The following is a 26,132-nucleotide window of genomic DNA, read 5'->3' as shown; positions in this document are numbered from 1 at the left end:
AGGGACATGTGCCGCTGACAATAATGGATTTTCCATTTCCCCTGCCTGTGGAAGATCTGTTATGGCATGGAAACAGAAATGTGCCTTGGAGACTCAGAGTTTGGTTGTTCTGGAAAAGCAATACATGCTGGTACAGAGGCCTCTGTTCCTTGACCAAGGTTACTTGGTTTCAATGCAATGGGCTGGTGGTCCTTTGCCAGCAGTTGATTTGTGTTCCATCCTGGCACTGCTTGGTAGTGTTGAGAGGGCGCGTTTTCCTTGGTTTACACTAAAGTGAGTTTGAGTTTGTGGATTTGTGGAAATGGGCTGTGGATTGGGTGCTTTCTGTGGATTTGTGTCATCTGCTGATCGGGACAGCACTGTATTTATTGGCCAAAAACTGATCTGGGCATTAACTGATCTGTTGCAGAAAGCTGCACATACATGCACGGGGCAATGGGTTGTGGGATTTGAAATTGATGGAGAAAAGCTGCAAAGGGATGGCAACAGTCAAGCGTAGCCTGATGATGGGTTTGCACTGGGAAAACCATCGGCGGATGTCCACAGCAATGAGGCAGCTGTCTCTGAAAGACATTTTGTTGTTCTTCATAGTCACTGAAGAATGCAAACCTCATTTTCAGGAATGTCTTGACCTTGGCTGGCCACTTCCCTTGCTGTCACTAAGCAAAACTGACTTCAGGAATTGCTTTGTAAAAAAAAAAAAATTACTCAAATGTATTGCTAGTATATATAGTGGAAAAAGTATTGTTTATTCCTATGGAAATACCTAATCACAGACTACATTACTATTTTAATAAAAATAACAAAGTATTACCAGATTGCTTTCCCATTTCTGGCATCTGGGGAGCTTGATTTAATATTGATGGTGCATCTGAAATTATGCATTTTCCAAGTTCTGAATTAGCATGTACTATTCCTTTGGGTGCTTGTGACCAAGCCTGGCAATTCAGTGGAGGTTTACCAGACACCGTTTCCTGATGAACGGTGATGTCTGTGCTATACCCATCATTGGCTCTGTTATGTGAGGAGGCAGAATCTTTTCCTATAGGAATGCTGAATAAATAAGGTGCCTTTACAGCAGGTTTTTGAGCAGGTGCAGTTTCTGTTGGAATCCTCATTAAACCCGGGCTTGTGGTGCAGTGAGGAATATTGCCGTCTGGGGGACCCTGACCAGAGCAGCAGATGCTTCTTCGGCTAGTGAAAACTTTTAATGCTCGTTTGTTTGTGGACTACATTGTGCAAGAGCAACTCTTCCCTTGATGGCCAACATGGTTTTCCCTGAGCAGGAGATAATGAAAGCGGCTTCTTTGGCGAGTTCCATCTCCGGAAGCTTTCCTACAGGGACTCTACCTCCCTCCCTGCTTGACAGACCGCCTGCACGATTGACACTCAAAGTGGGGGGATGTTTAAAGCTTTATCCTCTTCTGCTACAACTTCAGGCAATTTCCTTTTTCCAGCAACAGAAAGGGAATTAAGAGCAGCAAAACGCACCCTCCGAGATCTCAGTGTGGGGTCTGGGTAAAAGGATTTCTGATGACAAGAGGCTGACTGAGAAGATGTCTGAGGCACTAGCTGCTCTTCATCGGGAGTGTGTGAAGCAGTCTCACCAGTCCGTCGGTGGAATTCTGATGAGCCATTCCTGTCAACAGATGAAGGAGCTGCTTCCCCAGCCGCCTCATCAGGTTTCCCTGGTATCGGCAGTGCAGCTGGTATCCTGTGTTGTTCAGACACCACCTCTGGTGCTATCGCTGTTTCCCTCTTTGCTGTTTTTTCTTCTTCAAAGCCAGCTGCTCATAATCTGTCAGCTAAAAGACTTATGTTGAAATGTTTACAAGTATACAAAAGTTTGTTTTATTATTATTTCTGTTGAAGAATATAAAACTAACCCAACACAACCCCCCAAAATATCTATATTTGGATTATGAAAAATGTGAAAGACGGTGAAAAATACACCTAATGTTGACAAAATATCACTCGGTCCTTGTTCAAATGATGTACATATTTTATTTTGTGCTCTGTACTGCATGTGTTCCTTCTCAGCTAGTGCTCGTCATCAGAAGTGTTTTTTATGGTTGTTGGGAATGTTTTTATTTCATAATCACATATCTAGGTTTATGTATAATCAATATTTCCTAATACACAGTGGACAGAACAGCAGCTTTGACACCAACAGAATTATGATTCAGACACATTGTTAATGTAGAATTAGGAAGCAGTTTTGCTTTCATTCCAAAACCACTACACTAATGGTAAATTCTGTTGGATCCAGTTCTCATATAATGTATTATGTAGAATTAAAAAAAATATATATCAACCACAACATCTTAGTGATCTGTATAATCATTTGCATGAAGACGAGCACCGCCTTCTTGGAGAGACACTTGCCGGGGGTCCACACGGAGCCGAGCCCACAGAAGAGCAGTGGGCAGAGCTTCTGCTGTGGCGGCTGGCCGATGGGGAGTTCCTGGCCCTCTTATGCTGCGCAGTGTACACAGCCCCCTTCTCCTGTCAGTGCGTGCTGGGCATGCTCCTCACCCAGACAGCGCATGCATAGGTCATATCCATCATCCAAGGGCAGTTTGCCCTGGCACCTGGAACAATGGTGGAAAGCCCCCTTTGGCTTCATTCTGGTTAGAAGATCTGTCTCCAAGTTGTCTACTTCCAGACCTTCTAAGTAGATCGATAGCTCTTGTGGCAGATGGACTTTGCCAAATTCCTCAGCTCTGATACTGTCCCCCTCGATATTTAAGTCAAGGTTGTCAACATCGAGGTCCAAGAGGTCGACACGGGTGTCCAGAGGTCGAGAACAGTTCGTGATGTTGTTGAGAGGTCGATGGAGCACGAAGGATGTGGTCGAGCAGTCGACAAGGTCGGTCGAGGTTGACACGGGATGGACACGGGGAAGAATTCCAAGGTCAATATCGCCAGAAAGGTTGAGGGATCAACAGGGTTGGTCGATATTGACAGAAGAGTTGAGGGATCGACAGTTGGTTGAGGTTGATGTGGTCAAGGTCGCCAGGTTTTTGTCGAGTGTTGTTCTCGACATGTCGAGCAGTTTAAAATCCGAGAGAATCCGGAGGATTGAGCGGGGCGGTCGCCGACCAGCCACGGGGAGGCAGCTCCAGTGGCGTAGTCTCCGTCTCTGTCCTCTCCTACACCACTCAAATCTGTAAGAAAAGAATAATGGTACAGGAGGTAAAACCATGCAGTATATCTTAGTGGAGGGACGGCTCCGATCAAGATTCCTACTGCACACTTACCTCCAAAAAGAAGCAGAATAATAAGAAAAAGACCGTAGTCCAAGCACTGATGAGACAAGAAAAAATTAGGAATATACTCCGAAGAGGATAGCAAAAAATTCTAACCGCACTACGAAGAGCAGGTGAGCACACTTCTCAAAGCTTTAAGGCAATCGCAAGCGAATAGCAGTAAAGCACATTTACAGGCAGGTGAAAGAAGAAATGGCAGGGAGCTGCGTCAGGAGGAGACTTTTCACAGACTCCGAGGGTGGGTCTTCCTCCTGCCAGCAGGGCCCCTATTGGGCAGCTTTGGTACATGCTTTCCATGATTGGCAGGTCAGAAGGCTCTTCCTGTTAAGTAATGGCTGTCTTTCGATTTCAAAGGGAACTTATGTTTTAATAGAAAAAGTCATGTCAATTAAGAATCTAAGGGCAAATAGCCAGATTAGATGAGACAGGCTCTCCTGGGCAAAGGAAAGTTAAGTATCCATTGCCATTGTTACACAACCAAATGATCAGAGGCATTAAGAGAAAAGGCAAGGTTATTTCTGTAGAAGTTTGTTTATTGAATTTGCTGCCACTAGCTATGGGGGGGCAAACAGGCCATAATGCATCAGATTGCGTGCATTACATATTGGTTTGTGTATTTACTACATCGGTTTGTGTGTGTACCTCAAACAACACACTACTGAGCAAGACATTAAAAATTACTTTTTAAGTATTTATCACACCGTGTCCAAGGTTAACACTTATGGGGCACTGTTTGTATCAGACATAGGCTAATTTCGTGCACAAAAGCGCTTTTGTGCACACAGTTCACAGTTTGTCCCACAAAACAACTGCATGAACACAATTCACATTTCATCCCACAAAATGTCAATTGCATGAACACAATTACCATTTAGTCCCACAAAATGACAATTGCATGAACACAATTCACAGTTCGTCCCAAAAAATGTCAATTGATTGCACACAATTCACATTTCATCCCACAAGATGCCAATTTCATGAACACAATTCAGTTCGTCCCACAAAATGCCAATTGCATTTACACAATTACCATTTAGGCCCACAAAATGACAATTGCATGAACACAATTCACATTTCGTCCCACAAAATGCCAATTTCATGAACACAATTCACAGTTCGTCCCACAAAATTCCAATTGCATTTACACAATTACAATTTCGTCCCACAAAATAACAATTGATTGCATACAATTACCATTTCGTCCCACAAAATGACAATTGCATGAACACAATTACCATTTCGTCCCACAAAATAACAATTGATTGCATACAATTACCATTTCGTGCCACAAAATGACAATTGCATGAACACAATTCACATTTGTCCCATATAATGCCAATTGCACAAACACAATTACCATTTCATACCACAAAATGACAATTGATTGCACACATTTCACAGTTCGTCCCACAAAATGCCAATTGCATGAATACAATTCACAGTTCATCCCATAAAATGTCAATTGCATGAACACAATTACAATTTCATCCCACAAAATGCCAATTGCATGAACACAATTACAATTTCGTCCCACAAAATAACAATTGATTGCATACAATTACCATTTCGTCCCACAAAATGACAATTGCATGAACACAATTACCATTTCTTCCCACAAAATAACAATTGATTGCATACAATTACCATTTCGTCCCACAAAATGACAATTGCATGAACACAATTCACATTTCGTCCCATAAAATGTCAATTGCATTTAGACAATTCACATTTTGTCCCACAAACTGACAATTGATTGCACACAATTCACATTTCATCACACAAAATGCCAATTGCATGAACACAATTCACAGTTTGTCCCCCAAAATGACCATTTCGTGCACACAATTTACATTTTGTCCCACAAAATAACAATGGTTAAGTCATTCAGTAATGTGCTGCTTGAGGAAAAAGCATGTTTCCTTCATCTATAGTAACATTTAAGAGTCTTGCAGGTTGACAGCAACATTTCTCCTTAGTTCTGGTCTGGGGCTGTCATTTACCATGGTTGTGCATCAGAGCAGGTTGAAGAAGAATATGTTTTTGCCCAAGAGCTGTCGTTTCTGGCTGCTGTGATAATACAACGTGTCCAGGCCCAAACACTCTAATGAGAGCAGTGCCATTGAAAGGAGGAAGTGATAAAAATGATGTGGATAATGTTCCTTCCTCGGCTGTATTTGCCAGATGATATAAAGTCAAAACCTGCTGCGCTGAATTATCCAGACCAAGTCCCACATCTTCATCTGCATTCAAACTGCCAGTTTCCTTCAAAACATCCTGATCTCTCTCTTGCTGATTGGTAACTACAATAAAACACAAGAAATTCACAAAACATAGGATATGTCTTAATATAAGTAAAATGGGCAGCAATTTGGAGTAGTGGTTAAGGTTCTGCACCTTGAAGCAGAGGGTCATGGGTTCATAGTGGCTGTAGCCTCCTAGATTGCTTCAGGAAAAGACAGCTGTATAAATGGGTAATAGTATGTAAAACTAATGTCAAATACTGAAACAATTGTAAGTCTCCCTGAATAAGGGCACCTGCACAGAAATATAATAACAAAGAGTTTCTCAACTATTCAAACCACTTTTGACAAAATACACATTGTATTTGTTATTATAAGCTATTTTATAAGTAGCTAAAGAGTGTATGCAGCTCTTGTTTCTTGTGGTCAAATTCTAACATAATACTAACATAGTATTTAGGCAGGTGTGAAAAAATACTGTAAAGTAAAAATGCTTTAAAAAAAACATGTTAATAGATTATTTTTATCAATTAACTAAATGCAAAGTGAGTGAACAGAAGAAAAATCTATATCAAATCAATATTTGGTGTGACCACCCTTTGCCTTCAAAACAGCAGAAACATCTTGGATAACTAACCACAGTTCTTCTGTGGATTTAGGCAGCCTCAGTTGCTTCTCTCTCTCCATGTAATCACAGACAGACTCGCTGATGTTGAGATCAGGGCTCTGTGGGGGCCATACCATCACTTCCAGGACTCCTTGTTCTTCTTTATGCTGAAGATAGTTCTTAATGACTGTCGCTGTATGTTTGGGGTCGTTGTCATGCTGCAGAATAAATTCAGGGCCAATCAAATGCCTACCTGATAGTATTGCATGATGGATATGTATCTGCCTGTACTTCTCAGCATTGAGGAGACCATTAAATCTGACCAAGTCCCCAACTCCATTTGCAGAAATGCAGCCCCAAACTTGCAAGGAACCTCCACCATGCTTCACTGTTGCCTGCAGACTCTCATTCGTGTACCGCTCTCCAGCCCTTCGGCAAACAAACTGCCTTCTGCCACAGCCAAATATTTCACATTTTGACTCGGTAGTCCAGAGCACCTCCTGCCATTTTTCTGGACCCCAGTTCCAGTGTTTTCATGCATAGTTCAGTCACTTGGCCTTATATCCATGTTGGAGGTATGGCTTTTTGGCCGCAAGTCTTCCATGAAGGTCACTTCTGACCAGCCTTCTATAGGACAGTAGATGGGTGTACCAGGGTCCCACTGTTTTCTGCCAATTCTGACCAGATTGCACTGCTGCACATCTTCTGATTGCGAAGGGAAGTAAGCATGATGTGACTTTCATTTGCTGCAGTAAGTTTCCTTGGCCGACCACTGTGTCCACGGTCCTCAACGTTGCCCGTTTCTTTATGCTTCTTCAAAACCTTGCTGATGCAGTATAACTACCTTGTGTCTTGTTGCTGTGCTCAGTCTTGCCATGGTGTATGACTTTTGACAGTAAAGTGTCTTCAGCAGCCTCACCTTGTTATCTGAGTTTGGCTGTTCCTCACCCAGTTTTATTCCTCCTACACAGCTGTTTCTGTTTCAGTTAATGATTGTTTCAACCTACATATTGAATTGATGATAATTAGCACCTGTTTGGTATAATTGTTTAATCATACACCTGACTATATGCCTACAAAATCCCTGACTGTGTGCAAGTGTACCTAGAAGAATTGATGCTGTTTTGAATGCAAAGGGTGGTCACACCAAATATGGATTTGATGTAGATTTTTCTTCTGTTCACTCACTTTGCATTTAGTTAATTGATAAATATAATCTATTAACGTCTTTTTGAAAGCATTCTTACTTTATAGCATTTTTTCTCACCTGTCTAAAACTTTTGCACAGTACTGTATATCCTCAAATTTTGGTTATGAAAAAAATATTAAACATTTCATAATACACTGGAACTACAAATAATTATATTTATATAACTATTGAATAAATATATCACCGGTTTGCTTTTCTTCAGTCTGTGGCATCTCTGGCTCTTCCTCCAGACCCCCGTCCTGACCAGCTGTCCTGAGAGAGGGCATTTTGTTCAGCTCACTGTGCTCATCTGCTGACACATCGCTAGCCTGGGGAGGCACATGAGCCTCGGCTTCACAAGGTTCTTGATCTGGAGTCGTTTCATTAGGAGAAGTCACATCCTCACTGGGGCTGGCAGGGGACTCCTCTTCTCCTTGTTCCACATTAACATGTCCCAGTTTAGGAAACACAAGGCATACAGTGAGGGAAAAAAGTATTTGATCCCCTGCTGATTTTGTACGTTTGCCCACTGACAAAGAAATGATCAGTCTATAATTTTAATGGTAGGTGTATTTTAACAGTGAGAGACAGAATAAAAACAAAAAAATTCAGAAAAACTATTTCAAAAAAGTTATAAATTGATTTGCCTGTTAATGAGGGAAATAAGTATTTGACCCCTTCGACTTAGTACTTGGTGGCAAAACCCTTGTTGGCAATCACAGAGGTCAGACGTTTCTTGTAGTTGGCCACCAGGTTTGCACACATCTCAGGAGGGATTTTGTCCCACTCCTCTTTGCAGATCCTCTCCAAGTCATTAAGGTTTCGAGGCTGACGTTTGGCAACTCAAACTTGTTGCCTTGGCTGTGTGTTTTGGGTCATTGTCATGTTGGAATACCCATCCACGACCCATTTTCAATGCCCTGGCTGAGGGAAGGAGGTTCTCACCCAAGATTTGACAGTACATGGCCCCGTCCATCGTCCCTTTGATGCGGTGCAGTTGTCCTGTCCCCTTAGCAGAAAAACACCCCCAAAGCATAATGTTTCCACCTCCATGTTTGACGGTGGGGATGGTGTTCTTGGGGTCATTCCTCCTCCTCTAAACACGGCGAGTTGAGTTGATGCCAAAGAGCTCCATTTTGGTCTCATCTGACCACAACACTTTCACCCAGTTCTCCTCTGAATCATTCAGATGTTCATTGGCAAACTTCAGACGGGCCGTACATGTGCTTTCTTGAGCAGGGGGACCTTGCGGGCGCTGCAGGATTTCAGTCCTTCACGGCATAGTGTGTTACCAATTGTTTTCTTGGTGACTATGGTCCCAGCTGTCTTGAGATCATTAACAAGATCCTCCCGTGTAGTTCTGGGCTGATTCCTCACCGTTCTCATGATCATTGAAACTCCACGAGGTGAGATCTTGCATGGAGCCCCAGACTGAGGGAGACTGACAGTTATTTTGTGTTTCTTCCATTTGCGAATAATCGCACCAACTGTTGCCACCTTCTCACCAAGCTGCTTGGCGATGGTCTTGTAGCCCATTCCAGCCTTGTGTAGGTCTACAATCTTGTCCCTGACATCCTTGGACAGCTCTTTGGTCTTGGCCATGGTGGAGAGTTTGGAATCTGATTGATTGATTGCTTATGTGGACAGGTGTCTTTTATACAGGTAACGAGCTGAGATTAGGAGCACTCCCTTTAAGAGAGTGCTCCTAATCTCAGCTCGTTACCTGTATAAAAGACACCTGGGAGCCAGAAATCTTGCTGATTGATAGGGGATCAAATACTTTTTTCCCTCATTAACATGCAAATCAATTTATAACTTTTTTGAAATGCATTTTTCTGGATTTTTTTGCTGTTATTCTGTCTCTCACTGTTAAAATACACCTACCATTAAAATTATAGACTGATCATTTCTTTGTCAGTGGGCAAACGTACAAAATCAGCAGGGGATCAAATACTTTTTTCCCTCACTGTACAAGAGGCTTGCTTTCAGAGATCTGTCTATAATTTCCCTTGTTCCTTATTTATTACATCTATCAATAGCAAAAGTAATATCTTACAACTATAGAATCCTTCTGGGTTCTAGAGACCTTCTGGGCTTATTTGTCATGCTACATAATATAGATAAATTCTTAAAACATGGATCTTCTGTACAATAGACTTGCTCTTTAAAAGACCATTACATTTATTAGCATCCGCATGTGTACTAGACAGAATGCAGGACTTTCTGTGGATACATTTGAATTAGAAATGTAAGGTTAGTGGGAGAGTGATGCTCAGATGTCTGTGTTGACCATTTACATGTGCCTAAAACTGTTCAGTCTGCTCAGTATTTTTAAATTACCAGTTTCATTTTCCATACACTCCAGCTGAGCTGATGCTTGTGGTATGTCTAGTGAACCTCCATCAGATTTCTCTTCAGTACCTGGCATGTTGGCACTGTCTTGCATTGATGTCAGATCAGTCTGAGAAGATGCTACATCACCAGTGCTGGTGGACAGCCGAGTTCCTGACGTGCTTTCTATTTGGACGCCAGTGTGACTCTCTGACATGCAGCAGACATACTGAATTTAATTTCCTACTGTTTTTATAATTTAGTATTGACCAAATCCATACAAGGAAAGACGGAATCCCTATTTTGCTTTCAGTAAACACACACAAGCAACACACGTATTCTAACATGATTTACCTATTAGTGCAGAAAAGAGGAAATTGCTTTTTGATTGTTTTTTTATATGTTTTGTGAGTACAACATATTAATCCAATATCTTGCTACCCATATATTTCTCATGTCTTTAAAATATAGGCAAGTTCATTTTTTCATTACTTCTCCTTCACAGATGGATTCAGAAAATAATGAGATAATTAAATATAAAATTGTCACCATCATTGTAAAAATATTTGCACATTTATAAAAATATATACTGTGAAAATATTAACATTACTATTCTTGTTTAGTTGCAGAAATGTTAGGGTCATGGCCAATTATTCTTTTGTTTCCAAAACTGCTACTTATAGGTACTTATAAACTTATAAAGGGCAGGAAGTATCTGTTTTTTGTGGTGCCGAGCTGATGCCACCCCCATTGTCTCACCTTTTTCAGTCATTTCTGTCATTGTTTCCATATCTGGTGTTTCATCGATTTCACAGGGTATTTGTCCCACAGAGGTGATTGTGATCGTGACATTTGTCTCACTGTTCATTTCACTCTGGGATGCTAGCTTTTCAGGAACCTTTTCAGTGCAGGTCACATGATCAGAAGATCGTTCCAGAGGAGAGGATGGAATCTGATCCAGAACTGATGATGATGGAGGCAGTTCCTGAACTGAAGGAACTCTGTGGAACACAACTGCTTCAGGAGTCATTTCTGATGTGAGCGACTGCTCTACATTTTCCATTGGGGGTTTCACTTCAGCTTGGAATATTACTATTTCAGGAAGATTCTTACAAACCACGACGACTATATTCTCAGAGGGAATGGTACTTGTGTTGACTAAAAGTGTGTGTGGAGAGTCAACAAATTCTTCTGATTGAACCCTCTGGAAAACTGCTGATTGGTGAGCAACTGATGGGCTAGCAGGAGCTGGCGAAGTTGTTCCTGTGACGTGGGTTATCTCATGAAGTCCCTCAGACGGCATTGTTGCTGGAGATGGTTTGTTTGCTTCTGGTGTCACTGAGTCAGCGATGTCTTTCTGGTATTGTGGTTGTAAATGTGTACCTGAAAAGATAGTACATAGATTCTTATTCACTTATAGTCTACAGTACAGTTTATTTCAGGGCTGGCCAACCTTTTTATCTAATTCAAGTTAAATGATTAATTGATAAATGATTCAATAAATAGGCTTGGTCAGACTGGACATGATTTCCAGATAATCAGTGACCGATGATTTAGAGAAACCTATGAGACAGTAGGACTGACCAACACTGGTCTAAATAATATGGGAGATTATTGTAATTCTGATTTCCATTTTATTAACAGCAACACAAATGTATAAAGTAAACATTTGTATCCCTTTTCCTTATAATGAATTCACCACAATATACACCAGTTTATACACAGTAAAATACTTGAAAACATGTTTATAATAACAACTTGCTCAAATTCATTCATAAACATTGTTTAAAATTAATATTATTTTGTATGCACATATATAGGGTTACTGTGCTCCAGTCACACATAAATGTCCCCTAATGATAGACACCACAGATAGAGACCCATATTCTCTTTGATTAATGCTTTGATTAATTTCAAGAATTGATTGATTAAAATTAAATATTATCAATTTAATGTTACATTTCTGTAAAGTTTTTTCTTTCATAGAGATATAGATGGTAGGATATCAAGAATGTCAAATTTAACTTTCAAAATGTAATTTAACAGAAGTTGTATTGCAACTTTAAGAGAATGCTTTGCACATTTTCTTGTACATGGATTTCCCTTTCTTTTATTATACTATTGTTACAAAAACAAATCTATTTTTGGTGACCATTCTTATTTTTCTTCTTCTTCTTCTTATTATTATTATTCTTAAAATGTCTGTGTCTATTTGAAGGCTTTAATTGAAGAGCATTTTCTAGCTGATAGCTAATAATCTATTTTCTGGCAAGCATTTATAAACCGCATATATTGTATGCACTTTTAAATGTGTACACCTGCATGTTATCTTAGCAAAACACATATACCTTTGGTTGCCTGGAAGTCTTTAACAAGCTCCTTAATGCCAAGACTGGGGTTTCAAGTCATCTCATAACTGAGGGTCAATTGCAATGAACTCGTACGGAGATCTGCACTAAGTTGCGGACTAGCTAGTACAGTACTATACTGATCATCCCCACTGCGGACTAAAGTTAGTGCCCATTGCAATGAAAAAATAAGCGGAGCCAACTGGACACTAGCTGATCCCCAGCTTTAGTGCTGTACTAAGGATTATGGTTGCTGTTGTGCTACCAAACGGGAGTGAAGTCAGTGCAGAGGCCAGGCCTCCACTAACCCAGCAGAGCGCCGGCGCAGTGTGCGTCCAGTTACACTGCGAGCAGGCCGGCAGGCAGCTCTGAGCTCACCGGTAATTATTAAAAAATATACAAGTCTATCTATAAACATTTTCTTATAAAAAAAACAAAACAAATCGGTGCTATTTAACTGTATACACTGGAGTTGAAAACATCTGGGGCCAGTTGTACAAACAGGATCAGTGATTTGTTTCCTCCGCTCCATTTCCCGCAGCCCCTGACTGTGACCCTACATCTCGACAGCACTTAGCTTTACCATCCAGGATGTAGGACCTCACTTACTGTACTTGCCTGTGTAAATTGTAAATTGGAATTTGTAAAATGTATTTTGAATTGCTATGTTTTAGTTTAATTGAATTTGTAATGATTGATGCCTTGTACTTCACTGTATTTCTGCACTTTGTTTTACACCTATGTTGTAAGTCGCCCTGGATAAGGGCATCTGCCAAGAAATAAAAATAATAATAATAATAATAATAATAATAATAATAATAATAATAAAAAAAGCAGGATCATTTTTGATCTCGGATCTGAGCTCAGATTGAACGAGTGCACAGCCGGCCGGGATCAACAGTCCAGCCAGTCCAGTGTCCAGCTGACCTGGCATGAACAAGGCATGTGACTAGGACAGCTAACAATCGTGAATTAATTCAGTAACCCAGGGTGTTTGCTATAAACTAACTATATAATATTTGTTTTGAATAAATGTAACTTAGTTAACGTTAAGCTAACCTTAAGAAAGAAAGCAACGCTAAACAATGCCATTCGTTTTTCTGTGCAGAACAGTCTATAATTTTAATGGTAGGTGTATTTTAACAGTGAGAGACAGAATAACAACAAACAAATCCAGAAAAACACATTTCAAAAAAGTTACCAATTGATTTGCATGTTAATGAGGGAAATAAGTTAATGATTTTAACTCAATACGTATTTATGTAAAAAAATATATAGCTAAAGCTAAATTGCATTTCCCCAAACGAGACCCCAAAACATTAAAAGCATTATCTAGACTAAACATTACTAAACGATTTTAAGAATCAAGTTATGAGCAGTTCAGTAACAAAAGCAGTCAATACATTGTGATTTGGCAGACTGTTCCTCTAGGGCAGCAGCAGTGGTTTTGGGGTTTGTTGCAATGGAGGCCTTGTTTAGTCCGCAGCTGGAGACCAACCTCAGCCGCCGAGTTCAGTGCAATGGGTATTAAACCTGCAGACTAGTTTACTACCACGGCATCATCTCCAGTTAGTGCGCAGCTTTCAGTTCGTTGCAATTGACTCTGAGTGTTTTTCCTGCTATGTTGCTTACACAACAAAAAACTTACCATTCCTTAAACTTAGGAGCTCAATGAGGTAAGAGCTGATGAACTGAGAGATTTCATCTGGTTGTTCCTTAACCACAGCCTTGGTCAGGTTCACCAGAAATGTCCTCAGGCCCCGTGGCACAACCAACACTGAAGGAGTTGTGTCTGTCTTCATACATTACCAGAATGTATCTCAAGAGAAAGTTTCAGCTAGTTTCTAAATATATGAGTAGTGGCCACGCCCACTCAAGAATATGATGTCACAGGCTACTCAGTGTGAGCTCATACTGTGAGGTTAGTCAGTGAGCTAGCACACTGTAACCTCACAATGTGAGCTCACTGTGAATAGCTTGTGAGGTCATATTCTTCACTGGGGGAAGACTTTTGTTTTTGTTTTGTTTGGGATTACACATTATGTAAAAACAAACATTTGTATGTCGCCCTGGATAAGGGCGTTTGCCAAGAAATGTAATAATTAGTAGCTGTTTTGTTTAAACATAGTTTATGTATGAACATTTATCATGAATTGATATACTTGATGTTTTTAATTAGTTAGAAAATATTTCAATAACTGATAGACTTATAATCAAAATGATTTATACCAAAATATATACCAAATATAAATTATATTTCTCGAAACAAACAGATAAATATTTTTAGGATCCAGTTATTCAATGGCTTCTTTGATTTAATGTTTTTTTTCTTCCTTTCTCTGATTAATAATGTTTTAATAATTCAGCTAGCTGGTTTTAATATTTTGTAAAAACCATTTTCGATATATCCTAGCCGTGATGTTTGTACTCACCTCGAAGTGTACAGGATCGCTGCTATCACACACTTAACTCCTTCAGACCCTATTTTTGCCCATGAAAATGCATATTTAAAAAACCTGGCACCTAATAGGTTACTTAGTAGAAGTAGACTCTAACAAACAATAAAGTACAAGTTTGGCCCTACAGTTACCATTTCAAAAGGTTACATCCACAGAACATGCTCCGTCAAAAAGCAGTTTGTACTGAGAATCAACCAGTTCTCATTATTTATTTTGTCCTGGTGAGTCAACACAGCATAAAAACTAAAAATGTTACAATATATTTCCACATTTGCCAAGACCACTGGTATAAAAGGTGCCTATAAAAGGAGAGCAGCTTGCCATGTTTCTTTGACACTGGAAAGGGAAGGGAGTCTAGCACAGGTCCAGTTTTGTTGCGAGCTTTGACCCAAATGTGTAAGGGAGGCACCAGACAAAACATTTGGGGACCTCTAGAATAAAAGAACAGTTTAGATGTTCTCTGCCTCATGGCTTCTGAAAGCATCATATGCTTCAATATAAATAACCACATTAGACACATATTGCAGGTCTTTCAACACAAAATATTAATTTTATTACAACTTGCTGAATTCCAAGAAGAAAACCTGAATTGACACAGGAAAACCAGTTCCTGCAAAAACTGTGTCAATCATTATTATTTGACCCCTCTCCCCTCAATTTACAGTATACCGCAAGGTATAACCAAACTGAAAACATACATATATTTCTAATAAACAAGATTCTGTAAGACCTTGTTTTATAGCTACATACTGACAATGTAACAGTCATTTTATAAAGAATATTCAAAGCACTTACATTGCGGCACAACTTTTCTACTTTACAATTAGATTTAAAAGGGCTTGTTGGGAGCTTGAGGAATATTCAAAGATTGTCTAGTAAAACCACCATAATGATCATCACTATTTGGCAATAAATAAAACTGTGCACTTACTTCACCATTACAGAAATACTAACTACAGTCCCTCAGAATACGTCATTCTTTATTAAACAATACTCAAAAAATGCTGTACTCCCATTTATTGCTTTGTGATCATACCTCAGAGTACAAATTAAGAGTACAAAACACCCTACCCTGTTCATATATACATACATACTAAACAATGTACAGAGGAACTGGCAGTGAGCACAATATATGATATATTTAATGTGTATGCAAGTATCCCAAGTTGTTTTACCAGCCAACATGTACAGCACATGCTCCACAGCTGTACTGCTTTCTGACGGGATACATTAGGCTCTTATTCCACTTAAGAGACAACTTCTTCATCAATGTCTGTAGTAAACACATAATCTGTTAAGGGACACAGACATTAGTGATACAGACATTGCAATTAAGAAGAGTACATAACATTGTGCTTACCACCAGTCGGTACATGATTTGTTGTTTCCAAACGTTTGCACTGTAATGTATAAATATATATCGTACTGCACTCATCACCAGTATGATCTGATGTTAAAGCCTAATCTGCCATTAACAAAAATAAAATCCCCAGAAAATAAAATAAATGTATTTTCAAACATTGTTATTAAAAAAGAAAAGCAGTTTGAATGTATTCAGGATATACTGTAATTATAGTCAAGCTTCATAGATTACTTTGATAATTTGCATGCAATTTTTACATATGCTTTGATATTCTAGAAACCCAAAAGGAACCGATAAAAACATTATTTTTCTTCCAGGAAAATATTCTAATAAATACTCAACTACATATACATTTTTATAAACAAAACAAATCCCCTGCTTAAAATTATAGTAAACATTTAAATATATATTTGTTTATTTGTTTTTGTGTGTATGTGCGAGAGAATGTACACATACACATGTATATATGTATTTATGCACATGTATATGCTGTTTTGGACAGAAATCTGAGGCACCCTGTAAATATTAACATGGATAGAAATTTGATTTTGGGATATAGTAACTGAATTTCAACTGGATCAAATTCCATACAAACAAATAATGCCTATAATCCCCTTTGAAGACAGGTGTTGAAATGTCTCTCCATAAGAGACTGCATTAAGCATGTACAGTGCTCTCTAGTAAGTTCCTGGAAGCGTCTGGAACTGACTGTGAATTTGAAGAAATTAAATTAAGGTGCATTTAATGGCTGTAGAGCAAGAAAAAAACGTAGTTATTTTAGTATCTACAAAAGGGGAATAAAAGATGGAACTATGAGAATTAAGATACTGCCAAACTGCAACGATTACAGTTATTTAACATGACAATTTTTTTCTTGCTGAAGATTACTGCAAATCCTTGGGGAGGCATTTGCACTGTGATTCCACTGCCTAAACTATGATGATGTGTGGGTAAAAGTAACCAGCAAAAGCTGACAAATGTTTTTTGTGTGAGTGCTAAATGGCACAATTTACTATGTTGAAATTTTTTTAAATCAATTAGTTCCTAATTCTATATTTACTATATTGCTGTATTGGGTACAGTATTCTGTTTCTCTGAATCTTTGTATTGTATTATAATATTCTGGTACATTGTTCTATAATATGTTCATTTTGCATGATGTTTCTATTATATTACAATGCAATGCTTGTTGAGAATCACCTTGGGCAAAGGAATCAGACTAGCAAAGCAGCCGCATAAAAGCAATAATAAAAATAATAAAAAACTATAACAATAACAATAATAAACTCTTAAAGTTCTATTCCAAGATTAAAACTGTCAACGCTATATGCTACATGCTAGCAGGCACTGATTTGCAAGAAACCAAGTGACCCAGTGCAAATTGCAGTCTCCTAATTTAAACAAAATTCAAAGGCAGAGAAACTAACGAAACTGATTGAGGAATGGAAAAATACTGGAACTAGTTAAAACATTTAAATAAAAATAAGTACTTTCATGCATTTCAATATGATTTTCCAAAAATGGAGGGGCCTTGTACTTCTGTGAACGATTCATATATATATATATATATATATATATATATATATATCTCAAATGTACACAAACATACATTAATTTTTTCCAGAGCTGTGTGTGTGTGTGTATATATATATATATATATATATAGATATATATTGAGATATAGTGAGATATTATATGTATATTGCACTAGATTAAGTAAACTGAGGTATTTAAATATTTTGAAAATATGCAGATAAGTATTCCAGTGTTTTAAGGGTAAATTCTAGAATGTTGTGGTACAATGTAAATAAATGTAAAGTACAACAGTGGCTTCACCGCAATAAGAAAGGTAATTGTGTCTTTTATTGTTGTTTCTTTCAGAGTTTGCAAAATATTAGGAACACAGTAATATTAACTAAAATATATTTACATCCTTGCCACAAGTGTAGATGTTGTTCTGTGTTGAAAGCCATATCATTAGACAGACGTTGATTAGTTTAATTAAAATTGCTGACTGTTATGCATGGAATTTCAAATGTGAAAAAGAAAACAAAAAAAATGTGCTAAAGAAAATTAGCAACATTAATGTCTTCCAAAATGTTTTTCCTCGCTAGCTCAGATCAATTTAATGGATTGATAAATAAACTCATACTTTGTATTTTCTTTCATTGTTTTTTTAATATTCAGTGCAGATGTATTTAACTCCAAAAGGAACAACCAATAAATCTGCAGAAGCATACATCTAAATTCAGATTAGCTGTGTGTTTTTCATTATTCCAAATGCAATAATTATTCAAGTCTACAGACTGGGAAACAGAGTGATTGACCAACTACACCTAAAGGGACAAGGGCACTTTATACTCTACTGTGGGATTACAATTACAAAGGGTTAAATAACTTAGTAGTGTGATGCTCTTATTGATAAAAGTACAACACCAAAGAAAAAAAGTCTCAGAAATCTGTACCAGTGGCTTTTATAAATAAAGCCAGGCTCCCCATATCCACTAGGTGTTGCGCACAACATAAAGTGCAGAATTGGAGTGCTTTTCAACTCAGGGGTCATTGTGGAACAACTTCTTTCAGTGATGCTAGTGCGGCATGAATCCGGACATGCAGTCTGTTTTCAAAATCATAGCCAGCAAATTCCTCCTGTGTGAGAAAAAAAAACAAGAGCTTTAGAATGACACTTCTGTTCTGGCAAAGGAATGCCTGTCTGTACTAACGAGTAGGTTGTATATTTTTCCACTCTCCACCAGAATCCACTGCCTGTGTCTCTTAATGTCAAGATCACTGGGATGCCCTGTGTCAATCCAAACCTCTCCAAATGATTAATACTACTGCAATGCCATGTTGCCTTCTTTGTCATCTTTGAGAAGGGAAATTCACAGACACACTGTATTGACATTACCTTGGCCTGCAGGAGCAATGTTCTGCCTTTACCAGTAGTCTGAAAACAAAAACAAAATCCATCGATATCAGAATATAAAGTCATATAGAAAGGCACCTGCAGCTTCTTGTTTACAATACCGATTACAATTCGAGTCATTTCTGAAGAACTGCATTTCTTTCCCTGTGTGTCTGTGTAAACAAGGTCGCTGTCTCACGGTCTAACTGTGCTATGGATACCTAGAAGAACAGGGTCTGATAAGAACCAGGTTTCCCCAGGGATTTGGGCTTGATACATCGGACAAGCCCCCCCTTATATTAAACATTACATATGCCTTAATTCTCCCCGGCTGGACTATATATGGGTCTTCCTGAGCAGTTGACAGGCAGAAACCGAATTACTACTCATCATGGGACAGACATGTGGGTCCCGTTATCTCTCTCTCCTGTCTGTTCTGCATAAAAGTGCCTGTGGTTTGTAACTTCTCTAAGACTGTTCTTGAGATCGCCTCTTGAACACTTCTTCCGTGCGGCCGCTCATAATAAATTCCTCTCTCTCTATTATTTGGACTCTTCTATTACAATATGTACTCATTTGTTAATATTTAGTAGTAGTTCCTCTTTTCAAAACATAAAAACATTTCACATGAAAAGGTCTTCTGCAGGCATGAATATTCACTTAAATGCATTCAGCTTGATAGTGGATACGATTTAATTAAATATGAAAGACCAAGATCCATAGAGCTAAATTTACAAGACTGAACAGGTCTTTATACCAGCGCAGTCATCCTTTACATTTTAACGCTTGGGAAAGTCGAGGAACAGAGATAAAATTGATTTGTTTGGCACTTTATATGAAGTATTCAAATCTCCAAGAACAGTCAAAGAATATTCAAATAACAGTACACGTCACTGTCATTCTTCTCTAAGGATGAGTTCCTTGAGTTAGCATGAACATTATAATTTTAAGGACTGTGAAATTAAATAAATGATGAATGAAAACATAAATATAGCAACTAAATTATTTGTCTGAACTAAATGTAATCTATCCTATTATTGAAAACTATTTACAATGATGAATATTGTTACAAGGTTTACTGCCAGTTACCAAGTCGTAGGCAGGTAGCAAGACGCAAGCTGCATTGAGCCTCAACACCACAAGCATGTTTGTATCATGATGCAAAACAAGCTGAACATGTAGAAATTAATCAGAAAGTATCTACTCTTTAATCAGTCAAAGAGCACATCTGTTCTTACCTCAGGATTATCTAGAAGAATGCAGCCCAGTTCGTAGCACGAGTACGGCTGAACATAGGAGTTGTTCTGACGGCCCAGTTCATCCCTTGCAGCCAACTGGAAAGACTACAGCACAGAAATGACATCAGAAACACAGAACACACATTGAACATGGTTTTGCTCTACAGTATGTAACAGCAGTTGATTTTTACTAAGATAATTGTCACTGTTGGAGAATATAGCTTGCTATATATCGGTTGCAATGTTCTACTTAAATACCTCCATCAAGCTCACCTGAATGGCATCTTTTATGTTGCCTAAACACTTATGAATGGCACCCAGGAGAAGGTTTTTTAAACCCATGTATGATGAGTCATTCACTTCCTGCAAAGCTAAAGAGAAACACAAAGACATGCGGAAATGAGTGGAACATATGAAGCACAGGTTATGCACATCTCCAATATTCAGCAGCACTGCAGGCATTGTTGTGGTTGTTTCTGTTGTTTTGGCAACCTAACAGAATTACTCCTGCAGTGGGAGTAATGCCATTTCTGTGCTCTGAGAATTCAGAATAAAAACCATGATGCTTTCCGCACGACAATAACTTGGAGTCTCCTTCCTTCTTGTACAAAATTAATCTGAACTAATTGAAATCCATGAAATGAAAACTTAAACTTTATACCCTTGGTGCCGATGCCGATTAAGAGGGCATGGATTACACAGTGTTAGAGTCCGAACAATGTTAAAGCACATTAGTATGTGACAGTGTATTCATTTAATTTTCACGAATTGTTATTAGTATTATAATCATATTCTATCATTTGGAGGGTTATCTTATATGCACTATAAGTCCTTATGCTTTGCCTTATTAATACAATGGAGTAGCACATTTTTGTAATATTATTTTCAATTATATATATAATCTGAATGGTAATAGCAGTGTTAAGGGGTATTTCAGAAGGTCAATGTGCAGTTTAATGGTAAGACGTGGGTTCGGAGGTGCACTGTGCATTTCACCTTGGCTCATATTCTGCAGTTTGGAAGATGAACAGTTGGGCAGAGCTTTCCACAGGTAGAGCACTTCTATGGCAGCCAGAATACACAGCTCCTTAGTGGGAGACATTTTCCTCAGCCTCTCAGCCTGCATACAGATACAGAGGCAGTAGAGTGAAAGCAAACACATTGAGAATAGGAAAAGAAAGAATCAGTGGAATGTGTATTAACCTAAAACAAGCAGGCCATCTAGGGGTCACAGTGCTGAAGTGCATTCAGATTATTTTATTTTTGTTCTCATTTGCTTTTTTCAACTGCGTATGTCTGGAGATTTTTAAGAAATCAAACACACCCAGTCCTTTTTAATTACCAAGCTAAAATAGCGAACTTATTATAAATGATGAATTTGTCTAAAAGAGAATAAAATACATATACAGCATTGTCTTCTAAGACCAGGGCTAAATGTTGTCAAAAGACATAGAGGAGCTAAAATCAGGCTCATAAATCATCAATACATCACCAATTTTTTGTTACTCCAGGGTGTGGTAGGCAAGTCTCATCTCCTGTTTTTATATTCTTATATTTGAAGGTATATAAAGGGTAGCCTAAACTAATGCTAAAATAAGCCTACCTTCTTCAAAGAGAACTGCTCAATCTGATTGTTCTTCCTTTTGAAGAGCTTCTGAACATCTTTGAAGACAGTCTTTGCACCTTCAAGATCACCTGTTGCTCCCTGGCACACTTTATAAAACAAACCATACAAACTAATTAAAAATATATACATTTATCAAGGTGCTACATGCTGCTGCAATGAGAATGTAACAAAGAACTGTACATATGAATATCTTTCATTCATAATGTGTTGTTAGGATGAGATACTCCTGATTAATAATATGCAAATTATTTCTGCTCGTAAACTTGTAGCACAGTGTGAGGAAACATAATGAAGGTAATGAGATACTGTTTCTCTGGTCAAAGTCTGCTAAGGAGAATTAACATAAAGACAGGTGTTTAGTTACATACAGGGAAAAACTGACACAGAGTTCTGTTTTTAACTTACTACTGCAAAAACTGTATACATAGAATTAGGACATAATTTTAAGGAGACTTAAGATGGATTTTATTAACCTGAAGAAACTGCATATAAAATCAAAAGACACAAAGTTTGATCTCATAGTATATTATAGTCCTATACAGCAAAGAGCAACTCTATACATATAGAAGAACTGTTATGATCTGACTGTGCCAGTAAATAGTACACAGACGTGTTACCTTTGTTATATAGATTATTGGGAAATGTCAAACATTTTCATGGTAACTTATCTCTGCAAAAATGTCAAACAAACCTCCAGTCAGATAAGCATAATAGCACTGAGACCACCGTGACTCATTCTTCAGCCGCTCGAAGGACTTGTATGCGTCTTTAAAGTTCATCTCAATCATGCTGCACCACCCTGAAATAAAACATATTTGTGTATATCATTACTGCATGACTGCAACAGATAATTGCAAGACCTGTAACGCCTGTAATATCCACTATATTGTTTGAAAGTGGAACTATCTCAAAATATTCCCCTATAAAATCAAAATAACTCCAGACCCAGTAACTGCAGAACAGGCCACTGAGATAAATATCCAGAAACCGTATCCGTGTCTATCTATAGTCTATGCTTCTTTAAAATTCCTCCACCATCAGTGCATGTTGATACACATGACTGTGCTGCAAATGTGAGGAAATGTATTATGTTCGATTCTACTCAGTGTAGAAGTATGTCACATCCTTAAAGAAATCACTTACCAATTTCATACAGACACACATGCTGAATTTCTCTTTGATCTGTTGCAAGCTCCAATGCATCGTGGAATGAAGTCAAGGCACTATTAATCTGGCACTGGGGGATGAAAAAAATAACTTTGAGTCTCCCTCCTGCGACTGAAAACGGTAAGCCTTTAACTTCAGGCTACCATCAAAACTGCACAGTTCCCCGAACTAATAAAATTAAAGGAACCATCCAAAAAACAAACAAAAACACATATGAGCCACCTGCCCTCATAATACAATTCTTACATTTTCAGTTTATATAAATTAATTAAATTAAATTGCTGGAAATAATCCATAATTACTTCAGGTGAATGCTATAAAAACTGAACCCTTTAACATACCTCTAACCTCTGAACCCTGCCTTTGAAAAACATGAACAGTGAGGAGTTTGGATACACCGCTTCCTTCTTCTGAAGGATAGCCTTCGCTTCCATCAGCCCCGCCTGTGTATCAGTCCCATCGAGAGCGAAAAAGGGCCGAACCACCGTGTGGTACCAAAGTAACGCTAACCTGAGGGGGGAAGACACAGGACACACTGCTTAGAAGCCACTACACAGCACGGCAACATTGTGAGCAGGAAACTGAAATCTGCAGTGTGTTATTATTTCAGTGGGGTTATCCAAGACAGCCAAAAAGAAAGGAAGTCAATGTTGTTTGCTTAAGTTCTGTATTATTTCAAATATGAAACTAGATTTGCTGATTCTCTCAATCATGGCTCCTACCTAGCTATTTGCATTTCTCAGGTGCAATCTAGCAGGTATTTTCTCAGAGAAGATTGTTTTTACTAGCAATGTTAGAAAAAATTAAAACACAAAGGTTGTGCTACTTGGATCAAGTGGAACTTATTAAGCACTTTTATTATTTGAAAGTGATTTTGTTTGTGATGCAGGTGGATTGGATAAATGCACTGGACATTTTGTGGTTCAGTGAGAGATATAGAACCTGACTGAACTTGCTCTGAAGAGAAGCTGCGAGAAAAACGAATTTGCACGGATGCAAACACAATCAGGGATTTGCACAGTCGAGACATTGCAGCTCTCACCATTACTGTGGTGCTAAAGTTGTAAGGATAATATACTGGAAGAGAATACATTCAAGATGTGCCACTTGCACACCATTCAATATTGTGAGGTGTAGAGGAGAGTATATTGGTGTGACTTCATTACAAGTTAAATGATGACTTACATTGTTTCAATGATTTTGTGCCCATCTTACACTTTGGAAAAAGTGCTATGAAAAAGGTACCCAAATATATGTGGAAATTCAGAAGCTGTATATTTACTGTATACTATAACTTATTCAAATTCTAAACTGCATCCTTCAAAATGGTACTCATGATCTTAATGTATTTTCTTATAGATTTACAAAAGTGTAAAATAATATAATTTGTCTGTGAAATGCAAAAGATCCCACCATCAAATTGAATTGCACACTAGCACTTGAAATATTATTACTAGCATTACATGATATCATGCTGAACAAATATGAAAATTATGTATTTACAAAGAACATGTGTTGGCTTTGGAGTTATTTTTTCTCTTTCAAGTTGCACATCAATATGTTCAACTGGATGAGGAAATCTCTCAGTTCATAGACTTTCACAAATAAATGCCAATTATCTGATCCGTTTATTTGATCAAACATCCCTTTCGCAGCACCACTTCAAATGGAGAATTTAAAAGAAAAAGAGTCGGGGATCAAGCGAAAGCTGGATCTTGTGCTCAACTCGTGTGTGCATGCATGTGAGTAGCAAGAGAACACATCAGGCATTCATAAAGAGCAGTGAGAAAAGATATGAGGGAAGATTATACAGATTATATTTACTACACATTCTATAGTGTGTGTGTGTGTGTGTGTGTGTGTCTATATACATAAACATATTCCCTGCAGTGAATCAAGTCAATCACAGAACAGTATGTCAGAAGTCTGTTCCCCTGAGCAATGCAATACACCTACTCACGTAGCAAGAGGGGCCTTCATGTCCTTACTTTCACTCGCATATGTGAGAGAAGACAGACCCTGCAGCCGGTCCCCGGGGAAGCCCAACAGGTTGATGATCTTTAGCAAGTGAGGAGGAACCATAGAAATACACAGGTGGAAGAGCCCATATCCAAAGCTCACTGAGCCCTTCAGCCGACTCAGAGACTCCGCCGACACCCCCTCCCTGGGCACGGTGTTGTCATTGGCCCGATCAGACGGCAGCGATTCCTGAGAGGCCTTCTTCTGACACGACTCCTGGAGCACACTGATGTCACTGTAGCATTTATTGTAGATTTTCCAGGCCTTTCGAAGGATCCAGCCCCCTTTAATGTAAGCTAGGGATGACAGATCAATAAATACATCCTCATGAAAACAAGGAAATAATACCACAGGATTAATTAAAGTTTGGATGAAATCAGCAATCCTTAATGATGTTAAAAGATTCTCTTGAAAGCCATACAGCATGGACAACCTGACATATTTGTGTAATAATGATTAGTGCATGATAGTCTAACATAATGAGGTGAATCCCTGCTATTTCTGAAGTGGCACATAAAAAATAAAGACACATGGAATGGTGCGATGTGTTGCACACTATTAGATACTTCAAAATAGTACAGACATTTATATCAATAATGTAATTTTCACGCAGCAAAGAAAACATCCATCACACCTGATAGCTCCTGTTTAACAAAGGCCAGCACAGCCAGATAGACCTGACAGTCTGCTACTATAATCTGTCTCTGAAGGCGATCCACCACCGAGGGAGCCGACTTCTGGTCAACCTGAAACAGCAGAGACAGGGAGCTCTGGGAACAGTCTCAACACAAGGACACGAACTCTGATCCCCATTGGTAATGCAGCGGGTTTATTCCACCCTGCTTGAGCTGGCCGGGCACATTAATCCATCACATAAACTAATCCACATAATCTCCACAAAAGTACAAAGGCATATTTTCAGTGTTTAATTAGTGCTTTGGTTTAGAAAAGAACACACTCCTTTACCAGCCTCTGTTACAGCTCGAGTTTGTTCCCAATTATGAATCACTACATCGCTCTGAGTATTATCAAGGGAATGTCCACTCACATTCTTCTTGATCTTGTTTTTGATGGTCTCGATGACCCCGGCGTCATCACTCTCACACAGCTTCTCTGTCGTCTTCAGGTCCTCACAGGCCATCTGCATCTTTTCCTCCTCAAACGTCATCATGGCATTCTTCAAAAGCAGACACCCAAAAAAGCACTCTCAGCATAGCAGACATGATATCATCACAATTTAGCATTGAAATGGAACCCGTAGAGTTTACAGACTTGCACGGGCATCTACACAATTTATACTAGTCCAGTAAGCAGAAAAGATGCCATTTTCAGCTAATTGTGTTCCAGTGATCCACTGATACAAGGAAACC

General features: G+C 38.6%; 2 protein-coding genes across 4 annotated transcripts in view; both read right to left on the bottom strand.

Moving 5' to 3' along the window:
* Nucleotides 1–3,857: 3,857 nt before the first annotated feature.
* LOC136765125 (calcium-binding tyrosine phosphorylation-regulated protein) lies at nt 3,858–13,832 on the bottom strand. 3 transcript variants are annotated; one of them, XM_066719559.1, is made up of 5 exons: nt 13,633–13,832; nt 10,396–11,019; nt 7,511–7,578; nt 6,251–6,334; nt 5,436–5,569 (listed from the first exon to the last, which is right to left on the bottom strand). In XM_066719559.1, exons 1-5 carry the CDS (start codon nt 13,784–13,786, stop codon nt 5,534–5,536), a joined length of 966 nt encoding a protein of 321 aa, XP_066575656.1. In that variant the 5' UTR covers nt 13,787–13,832; the 3' UTR covers nt 5,436–5,533. The 3 variants fall into 3 exon arrangements, with proteins under 3 accessions (XP_066575654.1, XP_066575656.1, XP_066575655.1); XM_066719557.1 differs by lacking the exon at nt 6,251–6,334 and having other exon boundaries at nt 3,858–5,569; nt 7,511–7,738; nt 13,633–13,823; XM_066719558.1 differs by lacking the exon at nt 5,436–5,569 and having other exon boundaries at nt 6,246–6,334; nt 7,511–7,738; nt 13,633–13,827.
* Nucleotides 13,833–14,964: 1,132 nt separating this feature from the next.
* The window catches only part of ttc39c (tetratricopeptide repeat domain 39C), a 35,958-nt gene continuing 24,790 nt past the window's right edge, over nt 14,965–26,132 (bottom strand). Inside the window, exons 3-14 of the mRNA XM_066719556.1 lie at nt 25,811–25,939; nt 25,397–25,508; nt 24,704–25,058; nt 23,085–23,253; nt 22,720–22,813; nt 22,268–22,375; nt 21,553–21,662; nt 20,946–21,069; nt 20,223–20,320; nt 19,950–20,054; nt 18,715–18,753; nt 14,965–18,455 (exon numbers count right to left, since the gene is read on the bottom strand). Of these exons, the coding sequence (XP_066575653.1) occupies nt 18,366–18,455; nt 18,715–18,753; nt 19,950–20,054; nt 20,223–20,320; nt 20,946–21,069; nt 21,553–21,662; nt 22,268–22,375; nt 22,720–22,813; nt 23,085–23,253; nt 24,704–25,058; nt 25,397–25,508; nt 25,811–25,939 (1,533 nt within the window). The 3' untranslated portion in view covers nt 14,965–18,365. The remainder of the gene's footprint in view (nt 18,456–18,714; nt 18,754–19,949; nt 20,055–20,222; nt 20,321–20,945; nt 21,070–21,552; nt 21,663–22,267; nt 22,376–22,719; nt 22,814–23,084; nt 23,254–24,703; nt 25,059–25,396; nt 25,509–25,810; nt 25,940–26,132) is intronic.

The sequence above is a fragment of the Amia ocellicauda genome, chromosome 2, assembly GCF_036373705.1.
Source record: "Amia ocellicauda isolate fAmiCal2 chromosome 2, fAmiCal2.hap1, whole genome shotgun sequence".
NCBI classification, from domain to species: domain Eukaryota; kingdom Metazoa; phylum Chordata; class Actinopteri; order Amiiformes; family Amiidae; genus Amia; species Amia ocellicauda.
Note: the sequence above shows the minus strand (reverse complement) of the source record. Positions and strands in the feature narration are given on the sequence as shown.